The sequence below is a fragment of the Atta cephalotes genome, assembly GCF_000143395.1.
Source record: "Atta cephalotes unplaced genomic scaffold scaffold00009, whole genome shotgun sequence".
NCBI classification, from domain to species: Eukaryota; Metazoa; Arthropoda; class Insecta; order Hymenoptera; family Formicidae; genus Atta; species Atta cephalotes.
The window spans coordinates 2,390,861-2,405,681 of NW_012130073.1; the positions used below are offsets into that span (position 1 = coordinate 2,390,861).

At 30.1% G+C, this 14,821-nt stretch overlaps 1 protein-coding gene across 1 annotated transcript in view; it reads left to right on the top strand.

The window, feature by feature from the left end:
* LOC105627620 overlaps window positions 1-14,821 on the top strand; it is a 115,717-nt gene that overhangs the window by 97,450 nt on the left and 3,446 nt on the right. The window contains exon 5 of the mRNA XM_012208897.1: window positions 14,195-14,384. Within this exon, the coding sequence (XP_012064287.1) occupies window positions 14,195-14,384 (190 nt within the window). The remainder of the gene's footprint in view (window positions 1-14,194; window positions 14,385-14,821) is intronic.

The following is a 14,821-nucleotide window of genomic DNA, read 5'->3' on the forward strand; positions in this document are numbered from 1 at the left end:
TATTATATATAATAGTTATTATTATATATATATATATATATATATATATATATATATATATATGTGTGTAGAAATTTTTATCACGACAATAAGATATTATGTATAATAAATATCTGAATATTATATTCACTGTTATATATAATATTATACATTGTACATATTTAGCAAAAATACAATATTTTATTTTTATTATAAAAAATTCTATACTGTATATTCTTCACTTAAGCTGGGTTGTTCTTCTTTTCGGTAAACTTCAATTCATTGTTTACTCTCTTACTTTCTTATGTTCTTTTACTCTTTTACACTTTTACTCTTTTGTTTATCCAATAAATAAATTATCACAGTTTATCTGAAGATGGAACAAGTCTTAGTCTTATAGTTATTCGCCAATTAATTACACGTACACTTACCATTTACCATAAATAGACAAACGTATTCAAGTCCAGACGATAATTTACATATGTTAAATGAAATGATGGATGCAAAATTAATAACATCATGATAATTTGATTATCCTGTTGGTTTAATACGCTGTTAAGTGAATGGTTCATTTTGGATATGACGTAAACGAAAATTTTGTAATATCATTTTCTAAAATAGACGTCATATCTATTTATTCATATTTATTTTACGTTTGTTATCTAATGCCAGAATTAATATGCATGTTATCGGATTTTAAGAATATAATCGAGCATCCCCAGAACTGTGCTACATTGAAACAGTTCTACTTTTAAGTGGTGCATATTTAAACAAGATGTTATTTCAGCATAAATAAATATTGTTTCAATCAGAATCACTCTTTTGGCGCATGTCTGAAGTTTGAAATAATATAAAAATGTGCCGTCGGCGATTTTATTGAATTTTGACGTTTAAAATAATAATGTGCAAGATATATAAAAAGAATACATGAAACTTTCAGTTTCTTAAGTTAATCAGAAATTGTTGTATATTTATTTAAGTGACATATTCAGAAAAAAGTTTAAAATTCGCATAAGATAATATTAAATCTTACTAATGAGTTATGATCTTTTTTCACGTGGTTGCCAAATTTTATATGACTCTTCTGCTGCTTGAAAAATGAATGGTTTAAGTCCTACATTGCCCAAGAAATTAGTTCTAGTTCCAGCGATAACTTATCCCGCAACGAGAATCGGCCATAAATTTTGCGAGTTGGACGCACAGCGGATTCATAAAAGTTCGTCAATATTCCATCGCATCCCACAAAACGATTGAACTTCATTATACGCTGACGAAGTTCATCGAAAAACTTGGTTTGCGATTATGTGAATAAATCCACGGTATACAAAAGTAAGCGAATGGATTTTCATCGCAGCAACGTTGACCTTTGAGCACGGATGCAAACAAGAAACTTTCCTTTCTACGTATTTTCCGCGCCGCGTCCGGGAAATTTTAAAAGAGTATGATAAGCCGGAAACGATGGGAAAGTAATTAGTCGGCTATTTAGGAATTTAACGGCGTACGCGTCCAAGAAAGAGTTTCCTCCGTTTGTGGCGCGGTGCAAGGATTCACTGAGTTAATTAAACCGGTTGCTCTCGAAGTGAAAAGATTCTCGATCGTGCAGATAGACGGAGGCGAAGTATCGCGTGAACGCAATTTGCAGACTGTCTTTCGGCGGATTTGAACGTGCATTCGACTAAATGCATTCAGCGGCATTTACGGGAATGAAGTGAAAATTAATCCTAAACTCTCGACGAGCTGTCTCACGACCTCTATTTTTCATCGTCTATATAGAGTTGTAATGTATTATTCGCAGTTAAAATGTACTTTTAATTTTCTCCTTCGATCATCATTGCAAGTGGTTGTCATTTTATAAATAATATATATCAATAATATATATTAATATCATAAATATATGTAATTAAATATCGCATATTGATTTGTAAATTTTCTCAAAATTATAAACTGCAGCTGTTTAATAAAAAAAACTGAACATTTAATAATTCGCTTTTCTCCTTAATACATTTTTAATTTCGGATTATCAAATACGGCTTTATTTTATAAAATATTTAAGAATATTATTCTCAAATCTCGACTTTTTGAAAAGATTTTCATGGTATTTTTAGCGCGAGTTTCGGTTAATAAAATTATTTTATTTTATTTAAAAATGTCTAATTTTTATTAATAAAAAACCAAATTTCAATAAAAATTATAATTATTAATTCAACTCTGTTACACCAAGAGTGTATTAAAATTGTTTCATTGTAAAATATATTTTTATTGTATACATAATTCAACATTATAAATTAATTTTATTTCATTTTTATATTCTTTATCTTTAAATACATTGCATAGCATTAAACAAATAATTTCTAGTTGAAAAATTTTAACTCATTGTTGATTATGTTTCATTACTTAACTGTAATTGCATTATATTCATAACAACAGATACAGTAGCGAGGTGATTTTACACTTGTTTTTGGGATTATTCAAATTAATCAAAATCGTTTTGTTAATTTTGATTTTAACCAGATCACAGATGATAGCAAACGTAATCAAATACGATAACGGAAATGGGATGAAAAAGAAAAATGTGAAATATCAAAATATAGTTATTAATGTACGTGTAAATTACGCTTTTCCAATTAACTGCATATTTCATTCGAAAGTTATATTATTAACGTTTTATATATGTATATATATATATATATATACATTTTACTTATCGCACGCATATCGATTTCATTTATTAGATATCAAAGAGGTAATTCACTAATGAGATCAACATTATCTATTTATTTTCATAAATATCAGGGAATAACAAATATTTTATGAAAATGTCATTTAATCGAATTAATTGTTATTATCGTCAGTTAATTTTGGGTGCATTTTGGAATGCCTCTTGTATCAGAATATTTGACGCGCAATAATTTATCCGTTCTTGTTTCCATTATATATAACATAAAAACCTATTTCGAAAACGCTTACGGTGACATCGATGGACCAATGAACACTCGGAAATTCACAAAGTGTACAAAATTATTTCGCTGGTGGCAGCGAATTGCGGATTAATATGCATTGTAACATCGCATTTGTATTCGCGATTATCGTCACTAGCTAACTAAAACATTATCTTGTCAATCCGCGTTGGCCGCAAATTTACGAGTAATCAAGAGGAGATGCCGAAAATGCAAAATTCGCAATTGGTAAATCCTTGCGTCGCGACACGCGTTGCGTAATCATTGACTAATTAAAATGCAATCGGGGATCCTAAAGACGATTAGTCATATCGTAAATAGCACTTACACACAAATGGTTTACATGTCATTGACATATTACTATCAGTAGCTCACTTACACCACATAAATTTTCGTATAACAATTACGTTTTAATTAGACTCTATATTCAACTTTAAAAACTCCACGCTGTTTCTTCAATACAAACTGCTATAATCTGTGGACTACTATTTCGTAAGTACAGATTGCATAGTTTTTATATGAAATAAATGTTGTCACAACGTGATAAAGCCATATATTGGATTAAAAAATGGTAAAGATCTCAATTTTGAAATTTTTTATCGTTCTTAGCATAAACTCCAGATACATATTAATGCCTATATTTTAATCCTAGAAAAAAAATCTTCGAATTAATAAAAGAAGAAAAAAGTAATTGTTATACAAAAATTATATTTACGCGGTAATACAGACGACTTTAGAATTCCTTTCAATTAGCATAAGTAAATTCTTCTTAGATATTCTTCTTCCAACTTCTTCGTCCAACTCGCAAGATTCACTTTGTTTTCGATCCACTATTTACGCTCGTGCCCCTGCTTACGCGAAATAATGTAATTGTCTATCAATTGTTTGCCAAAAAACTGGCGGCAATAGCCGTCGATAAAATTAATTCACTGAAATCATCATATGTATTGTATATTACTTTACTCTATTGGCACAAAAGTCAGTCATTTATAAATTAATAAAATACAAAAGAATGGATTAGATTTCATTAAATTAAAATGAGCTTTACAAAATTCATGATATTTAAATAATTAAAATTATTTATGTAACATATTTGAAAATGAAAAAATTTTATTGCGTATAATTGCTTTTGTATTATTTTCCATATTTTATGTCTGCATTTGATTAAAATGTTTTTGTATTTCTTAAAGAAACCTTTTTGCATATGTTTAAAGCGAGGTATAATAATTATGTTGAGGGTATTAAAAATAGATAATTGAAAGTTCAAATTTAATATAAATTTTTATATGTTCCTGTATATAATTTATTTATAAAATAATCGATAAGCTAAATCTTGCTTCAATATCTCCTTCAGTACTTCTAAACTGTCTAAGTTCTGCATCAATTTTTCGATCTTTCGCTCTTTTATCGATTTCCCATTTCCATATCTGACTCTTTTGGCACAGTTCTAATTTATTGGATAATAAATGTTTAAACATATAAGCAAAATTGCTATGCCACATCCGGCGAAATTATTATAGAAATATGCTAGCCAAAAACGTCGTGAACATGTTTTTTTGTATACCTCTTTTGCAGAGCTGCCTTTTCGATCGCACGATAAAGTACATTACGTTTCAATCATTCCAAAATTTTACGAATAAAATTTGTCCTTTCGTAATAAGATTTACATTTTATCGTGATCTATCATTCAAATCGAAACACATGAGATTTTTCATGTTAAAAAATTTCACTAAGATACAAAACGAAGCTCTTGCTATATTAAGAAAATAATTAATATCGTCGAATATGTGAATTGAAGTACATAATTTCTGCACTTTGGAATTGAAAAGAAACGATATATAATTGATGTTACTGCTAATTATGTCTGCAATAATTATTGTCAAATTCACTTAGCAGCAAGAATTAGTTATGCAGGACTGTTAAATAAATATCGTTAATTTACGCAAACGTTCCGCTAATTGTACAGTGCGAGCTATCCCTGCAATTAATAATGCCGATTAATAATTTGGTGTGATTGGAAATTATCAAAGTTGTTACATCATGGATTTATCTTTCTTTTATCCCGTAGTTCATATCCCGTTGTGCCTGCAGTACATGATCGCACACATATACGCACATTGTGATAAGTTTCATATATAACGCGCAATTTACCAAGCAAAATAACGCCATGAAATATTTTGTCACTTTCGCATACAATATATACCAAATGTGTAGCATATGGCATATAATTTTCAAGGAATAACACGGTTCCGACGGACCTTTTGGGGTCGCAACGAAAAATTTTGCCACTGAGAATTTGCGTGGCAACTTACTTTTTACCCGAGGAAATTAGTTAAGTGGAAAACAATTACAACCTATAAAAATCATTAAATTTTTAAAGATCTTTAATTATACAAACTAATTCTAGTCCCTCAACACATATACGAAAAGAAAGATTTTGCTACATTTAAAAATTCGTTAAATTATTTAAAATTCGTTAAATTATTTAAAATTCATTTAATTATTTAAAAATTTAGCTAGATACTGAACTGGAAATTGTAATGGACCATTAAAATAATTATATGGAACATTTAAATATGATGGCAATGCTGTAAACAGTTTGAACATCAATCAGTTTGAGCGTTCTACATAATTATTTTGATCAAAACAAATAATTATTTAATAATTATTTAATAATTATTTTGGATCATCCACACAAACTTATTATTTTGGATCCGGCTAATTTTTTAGATACTTCAGCAAAATCGTTCTTTGCATATAATGAATATAAAAAACAAAATTAATTAACTAATTTTCTGGTTTTAATTAATCGGAAAAATTTAAATGACATAATTAGTTAAATGTATATTTCTAGAAGATAAATACACAAATCAGAATGTAAAAATGTGAGTGTAAATATTTGTAATAAGTTAAATTTTTTTATTCCTTTTGTGTTATTTACTTTAGTTTCTTCAGTGCTCTAATGATTTTTAATTATTGATCTTTAAAAATACAGTAATTATTTTTCGAAAGTATTTTTCTATCGCAATGCTTATTACAGACACGTCGCGTACAATTGTAAAAATTGTCTACATGTACATATATATCATGTACATATATATATATATATATATATATATATATATATATATCTTGCATTTAAACAATGCCATCGGCAAAATTAATAAACGCGGGTGGTGCTTTCATGACATTCGCAAAAATTCCAGAAAATAAAAATCCACGACACACAATTGATTGCCGTTTTGACATTTTGGCAGTTTGACATTTCGACGGCTGGCACGCTGACTCGTGCGCCTCTGTTGTTGTTCGAGCTTGTATGACAAATGTTTGCGGCCGATTAAAAAAAATGAAAGAAACTAACTGCTACAGAACTATGAATTAATAGAAATGACCAAGACTTTAAAATTGATGAAAGTAGAAAAATTAGCTGTAATATTAAAATAAATGAAACAATTTTTAACCTGTTTAAGTTAATTCTCCAACATTCGAAAAAAAAAATTATCTTTTCTCATTCGATTTTTCATCGTTTGTACATGTATGCATTTTGAATTTTCGTTTGCATACTTCTAGTAAAATAATCATTAATAAAACATAAATTTTGCGGAAGCCAATTTCACTCTAGTCCGTTAATTACAAGCAAATTAGAATTATCGAAATAGCCTTAATCAATAGATTTTCGTACATTTTCAAACAAATCGATTTTTAATTTACATTTTCGATCATACAGATGATATGCTAATAGCAGCTCTATACTTGATATGATGTGCCTCAATATTTAATGATATAAAGAATCGATAAAACACATTAAAAAAATATTTAAGGATGCGTAAAAAAATAAAAAATATGAATTTTACTGAAGATGATTTAAATTCATATAGCCTAAGTATCAAATCGAAAACAAATGCAATTTTTTTCATTTTTATTTCTGCAATTTTAGTAACACGGATAACATCTTCAGTTTAAAGCATTGTAGGAAAAGTGGAGGAACAGTACACATATATATTCTATGTATATATATATATATATATGTTCGAAAATTTGCACATCTTTTGTTAAAAATATGTTAACAATTAAAATTTCAAATAATAACTTCGGTAAATAAGTTATTAAAACACGGATATCCTTTAGATTCAAAATAGCATAAATCAGAAAATTGTCATAGTTGCATATTTATTTAATTCAAAATAAACTTAATTTCTTCATCAATCATAAATATGTTTTTTCGTATTTGTATAATATTTTATCATTTTATAATGAAAGATTTTCTTTGTTAAAAGCTTTCACAGGAAATACAAAGCAAGACTCTTTGAAGTTAAAATCAAAAAATCAATTAATTATTATTATATTTGTATAATACTTCTATTACAAAATTGTATTTATAGAATTGTAGATTCTGCACTTTTTAATTGAAAAGAAACGGAATACAATACAAGTTGGATTAAAATTAAAATACTTCAATTTCTTTCTATTTCGTTCATTATTATTACTTTCAGTATTCAGAAGAATTGTAAAAAAACATAACAAAAATGTACGTATATTTCTTCCTAATGGTTTCGTTTTTTAATAATTTTTTTAAAGCTTCATAACAAATTAATTGTATTATAATATCGTTTTAATTTTTTCCTTTGTTATTTTTTCTTCTGCAATAAATACTAAATAATTATACTACTTTATACAATTTGTACGCGACATTTTCTAGTTAGCAGTTACAAAGAATTTTGCATGTTTGTAAAATATGTATCTAAATATATAATTTTCTCACTACCATCGTAAAATATTTTTATAGTATATTCTAAAGATTAATTAAATTATTAATCTTAAAAATAATATGAATAATATAAAAATAGAAATTATTTTAATTAATTATTTTAATATCAAATCACGATTAAAATATAACTAATTAAATCTGTGATACATATATTGTATATGTATACACATATTTTAATTTAGATGCATGAACAAAAGATTAGAATAATAAAATTAATTTAATTTAAAATAATAAAATTTACGTAGAATAATTTTTTGTATTTTAAGATAAATTTAATGAACAAACTGATATTTTATAAATAAAATGTTGCTCCAAGGAATATTTACATAAGCTAGAGTATTATTATTATTTGCTGAATTTTTATATTTCAGTAAGAAGAAAGTCGCGTAATTTTAATAAATAAGTAAAAAGTTTTTTCTTTCGTAATTTTAAAAAATAAAGAAATAAAACAAAATCTATTTATGAAATTATTAAATTCAATATTATATCTATCTATTGAGAATAGAAATTAATTTATTATTACATTTTGTCAAATTTGGCATCTTACGAGAAATGAAATGATATATAATTTTAATAAATCAAGAAAAAAAAATTTGCTAAAAAGAAAAATTTTTTTTATTTATTAAAATCATATACCATTTCATTTCTCATAGAAAATTTGGCAAAGTAATAATAAATTAATTTCTATCCTTAAAATGAAGATACATTTTATTTTTTTAAAAGTAGGTTTAACATTTAAAAATAGGCCTTATAAATGTGAAGTAATTAATCTGTAAATTTAAATTGTCATTTTAAAAAAGATTGAATAATTTACATATTATATACCAGACTCACCATTATACCCCGTCCGCCTCTCCTCTCATTACGCAATATTCGTTAATTACTTTTATATGACGGAAGAATGCACTTTTCAGGTAAACGACTGCGCTGTATGACGACTTTTTCTTTTTATAATGGCGCAGTCTGGTGTAGCCTTTTACAAACTCAAAGCACGCCTTCTATTCGCCTTGTAAGAGGGAAAAAGAGTTTTGATGACTTTGTGGAAAAAAAACGTTGCTTGTCGTTCGTTCCTTTAATGTGTAGAATATTTTTCGTATTTTTGGAAATTTAATGTAAATAAGTATCACGTAACTAACAAAGTAAGCGAGTAATGGATTAAGGGCGATTTGTTCCTCCTTACACTAATTTTAATGCTTATTCGGTGTAAAATACAGAATCGCTCTAAGATAACAGCGTTAACACTTCGCAATTCGTAGCAAGACGGAATGCTTACTTGTTACCGAAGTAAATTCAACTTCCGACAGCAAATTTTAGGATACATGTGTGTGATATACTCTCTCGACCAATTTAATAAATTGAATAACTTACTTGCATCGAAATAGCGAAAATAACTTCCTCTGCGAGGAAAATTATTGAGTTATTATTATTATTGTATTTGCGTCTTAATTTCACTTCCTCACCGCCACGGAATATTTTTATGATGAAAATCAATATGGGTATGAGCGAAAAATAAAAGGTAATTCATTTCTCGAAAGCTCAAAGAGATAGAGTATGTTTTCGATTCTCAGCCATTCACCTGGTCTTTTTAGTCGAATACTTTCTTTCCGCTGAAAGATATATCGTTGTACACGCCATGGGTTCTCTATTCGATACACACGCCCGCAGCCACTCGTTCACCCTTACACACACACACACACACACACACACACACACATACACACACAGGTACACGGCGGTATGCCACTGAAGCCTTGCCAATAGCAAATAAATAGGCGATATAGGAGTGGGTACGAGAGAGCAAGGGGGTCAGGACATTACGTGGCTATTTCGCGAGGCGAAGGGACGCGAGGGGTATGTGGACGCGAGATTTAGAGAGGTTTAATTTTCCAAAAAGCTGGATTTGCGACCGCCGCGATGCTCGCGTCGTCAATTTATTGTGAGGGTCGCGCACTCGCTGGACGTTCCACTTACCAATAAGGGGAGACTCTTTTCTATCCTCTATCTGTCTTGTTTATCCGCATATTCGTTTTCAATTGCATTTAGATGATTTATTTTCAAGGAATCTCTGCCTTCCATGTGTATCATTTACGCCTGTTTTTGACAATGTAGATTAACTTTAATCTCGATTCAACTCATTCTTCATCTTTTTCCAATTCTTAGAACTAGAAAAACATGAAAAGTTAGTTAATCCGAGATTAAAAATAAATAAACTACTTTGGTAGAATCGAGTATTAAAGGAAATGTTGGCAACAATATTGACAACTTTAATGTCAAACATCATTTTTTATAATAAATAAAAAGTATCAAAAGCTGGCCCCACTCAATTCTAGTTAAATGTCAGAGAAACATTAAAAAGATTAAGGAGAAAAATGTAGAACGTATTTATCCCACTGTTCTTGTAAAAGTTCATGATCGATAATAAAAACTTGAAAACTTCCTTGTAAAGTTTCAGAGATATAAACAGAAAGATTTTCCAGTAAAAAATCATTCGAAAAATACAAGCTACGTATTAACGTAATTTTTCCAATGCTCATTCTTCAATTACCTATACAATTTCTAAGATTATATCAGTATAATATAAATTAACATGTAACACACACGCACGCGCACGCACGCACACGGAGTAAATATAATTTTATAATTAATGTAATGGCGATTTTTTTCTAATCGAAACTTACGTTCGCAATATCGCAATCGACGCGAGCAAGAAAACCGCAAAATTCGATCAGAATCCTCCACACGATGCATCTACAATTTGCGGAGAGCGTGGAATCCGAGTTAAAATCCGCGAGATCTCGCGAGAAACTCGAAATGAGCGTATCGACAGAACGGAAGAAACGTAGCGGAATTAACCGGTAAGATAAACTTTGTCGCTGTAAATTTCCTAGGTGACATTAGCGATCGAATTAGAAAGTCGTTCTCGAGTAGCGTCGGGTACCGGAACTTACGAAACGGCGAACAGGACGCCCATTAAATTTAGCCGACGCGTCTCTCGGATACACGAAAATAAAAACTTATACAAGAGTTAATAACTTATTTCTTTCGAAGTATATAAGTATCTTTGTTCGATCGTTCCGAGCATTACTGACTTTTGTGTTATTACATTTTCGAGAGAATCGGTCGGCTTTATTTACAGGACCTTCGAATTTATTTACAGGACCAATTTAATGTTCAAATTGCGTACGACTGCTCGCCGGGGATTTGTTATCGAGGGATCGACGAGCGAGATTAATTGCTGGGAATCGCGCGGACTTGCTGTAACCATTTTGGAGAATAAATTAGACTAGCTTCGCGAGCGCGGTCGCGGCGAATTTCTATTTTGATTACTATCTTGTTAACACAATGATGGTATTCTAAACGATATTAAAAAATTCAATCAATACTACAAAAAGTGATAAATTACTTTATTACTCATTACAAACAGATTAAACTTTAACAGATTAAATTTATTTCAATAAGTAATTTGAATCAATAGTACAATTATTATAATTATAATTATCTGGATTCTAAAAGCAGCTTTAAATAAAAAATATCTTTTACCTAGTCGTATTATACTTTCCATTAATAATACAGAATATCTATGCGTGCAGTGCTATTTTTCTAAAATTAATATTTAGATAAGTAAATAATAAATTTCATTTACGATAATGGCTATTTTATCATAGATATCGAGATATAACTCGTCCGATATTAAAATCTAATATAAAACCAGGAAAATAGAAAATTAATATTTCAGCGTTAAACGCAAAAAATAGCGATAACGAAGTCTGGATGTTACATTTTACAGATCTTTAGAACACCGTCCAGATCTCAATTTCTCGAAGCATTTTTAAATTGCGGGTAACCCGAGAGCTTTTCAGGGAGTAATTTTCGAATAACTAAAGTTATTGTACGGGAATGGAGATTACGTCGATAGCGGATTAATATCGTAAATGTGAAATTTTATGTTAAAGAGCGAAAACATTTTATAACGTTCTAATCGATAAGCTGCGGCGTCGATCGCAAACCATTTACAATCCCAGCACCGTGGGGAAGAATATTTCATTACTGCACGTTACACAGCGTAATATATTACGACACATTATTACCCATCATTCATCGTTCATGTTTGTTTTAATCCGCGTGCTGCTTTATAATTTATATCCAAAATGTAACGTGTTTTTTATTCCTAGAATTAACCTTTAGAACGGAAAAGTCATCATAGTAGCGCTGAAATAGTGTCATAGCTTTGGTCTAAAATATTAAACTCCTTATTAAACCTCATTTAAAGCTCAAAAATTGATTTATAATTATATATTCGCTGTAAATTATTCTTCATTTCAAGAAACTTTTCAAACTTATAAATAATAGATAACTAATAAGTAACAATGCAGGTAAAAGAATGAATGAGTTTTTAGATGAATGAAAAAATATAAGTAGATACCTAAATATTACTATACTATCATATATTCTATTTATTATATATTCAAAATAAATTAATAATAAAAAAATTCGTTTAAAAGAAATGTTATTTATTTTGTAACACGTCTTTCGAATACAAAAAGAGTTGCTTACGGAGTATTTATTTTGAACTGAATGTACTTTCGAGACACAGGTTTTCGAAACGCAGGTATTCTAAAATTGATTCGAGGGACATTTGAAGAGAATGAGGACGAAAGATAAACAAAATAGAGAGAATAGGAAGACGAAAATGGCGAGGACGGGAAAAGAACATGGTCGGAAAATTGGACTTTCCTAGGTTTGCCGAAGACTGAGATGCGCAGCCGACACTACCGATTCCAAGGCGAATTGGAGTCAGCCGTATCTGATCTGGACGCTCGTATAAATCCCAGCAATCAAAAGATGACCATCTAAACAGTCGCGTTTCTCCTAAGAAATGCTCTTAAACGGCCGGAGAAGTACTGCCACCCCTTTTGCATTTGCAACGAATAGCAGAATGCGATAATCTGTAATCTGTGATTTAAATTATAACTTCATTTATAAAAAAAAGAATCGTAATGGAAGTCATAAAATAATAAAAATATAATAAAAGAATAAAAAGAATTGTTAAATAATTACGAAGTTATAAATTCTTACAAAATAAACTGTTTTAAATTATATAAAACTTATTACTAGAGAAATAGAAATATAAGAATTATGATGGCTGATATTATTTCCATTAAAAAATTTATTTATATAATATTTTTTTATTAAATGTTTATAAGCTTTTTGATAACGCATGTATTTCTGTTGCACTTAATTTCCTGACACAATGCTATTCCAAACATGTGCGCTTTTTTTTAAATTCATACCGCGCTTCAATTTACTTGTGCATAAGACAGCAGAATTTTATTTTCTCGACGCGATTATCGATTTTCATATCTCGGCGTGTCCCAAGTGTAAAGCAATAAATCGTCCTCTTGACGCAAGAGCAAAAATTGATAATTCGATAAAAAAATTTCCTGCCACGCTTGACTAAATTCACCTGTCGAGAGTTTCGCGTTTGTCGATGTTAAGAGACTCTCTACGAGGGAATAGCACGTCCCTTTGAAGAGACATTAACAATATAATAAAACTGAAAAATATATTCGATTCGGTGAATTTGGATTGTAATATTTATCTTCGTCCAAGATTTTTTTTTCTTCTTTTCGAGCTGTATATCTCCTTTAATCATTATTACATCAAATTGTCATACAGGCGATATAGTTTTAATGCGAAAATTATCGCCAGTTAAAATACTCACGTGACAAATATATGGTAACTAATTGACCAAAACACGCAGTGAAATTATTTTCATTTTCACACCAACGATTTATTGGGCAAACGTTAATTGGAGCATTGCAGATAGACGGGTAACATTATTCGCCGAGCGTGCGACGTCATGACGCGTGTATTCGCTGTGCCGTGTATTTACGTGCGAATTTTCCCAATTGGGAGAAATTAGTATTGGAGCATTGAGAAAAAAATAACATATCAAGCGCAGATGTGACGGCGAGAGCTTTGCGGGACGCCGTCATTTGTTGGTTAGTAAACTGCAGTTGAAGTTCTGCGGAAACTCGCGTCACCCGTTAGAAACTTGCGCTTTTAGGCCGCGCGTAACGCGATATTTCATCCTTGACTATTTCATGATTGCGACAGGGACAATCATAACTTCATTAGCGAGCGATTATTATCTTAATCGATTGTCACACCTCGCCAACGTGAATAATGATTTGAAGCTAATGTGTTTTTTGTACAATTATCATTCGTTATCTAAACGGTGAATGACTGACGAGCGAAATGTTATTTTGCGAAAAGCTTATTTTATCCAACAACATTATCTACGTGGCTTCTGACGCGTATATTCCAATCGCGTTTCACATTATCGATTGTTTCATGAGAAACTCTAGCGAGAATTCAGATGGAAAAATACTGACGTGAAAATCTGGCGCGTTATTATATGCTTATTCAGACATAATAGGAGCAGACACGGTCTAGGGAACAAATAATCTTCTAATGGATCTACTAATAGGACAAGCAAAGACGAGGTTGTCTTCTCACTGCCGCGGCTCTCGCAAAGGGTGAAAATCCACTTGCCGAGGGTGTCAGGATTCGTATGGCATCGCGTAGTAGCTCGAGGCAAATACATGGACGAAGCGTTTATCGGCCGTATCAATCGTTACCGGAGCGAAACAATTCGAAGATATCCGGTCCTCATGATGGTCGTGTCTCTGATCTCCACCTCCTCCTTCGCCTCGAGAAACGAGCTATCAGAGGCGATCGATGCCGCGCAGGATACTTACTTACGAGATACAACCGCTTGTGACTGTTCGCTGAAAATGGCATTTATAGGTGTAAATATACTCTCTAAATTCTTTGAAGTAGAATCTCATTTTAAAGAGTGAAAATTATAAAAGAGTGGCTCCATTTTCAATCTTTTAGAGTGAGATTTCATTCTTCATATAAGTGAGATTCATTCTAAAAATTTTAAAGAGTATCATTATAATACACGCGTCCCATGCCAATTTGAAGCTTATTAAATTCTTCCGCAATTTTAATATTTGATATCGGTGCAGATATGAAATATAATTGATATATATATATATATATATATATATATATATATATATATATATATATATATATATATATANATATA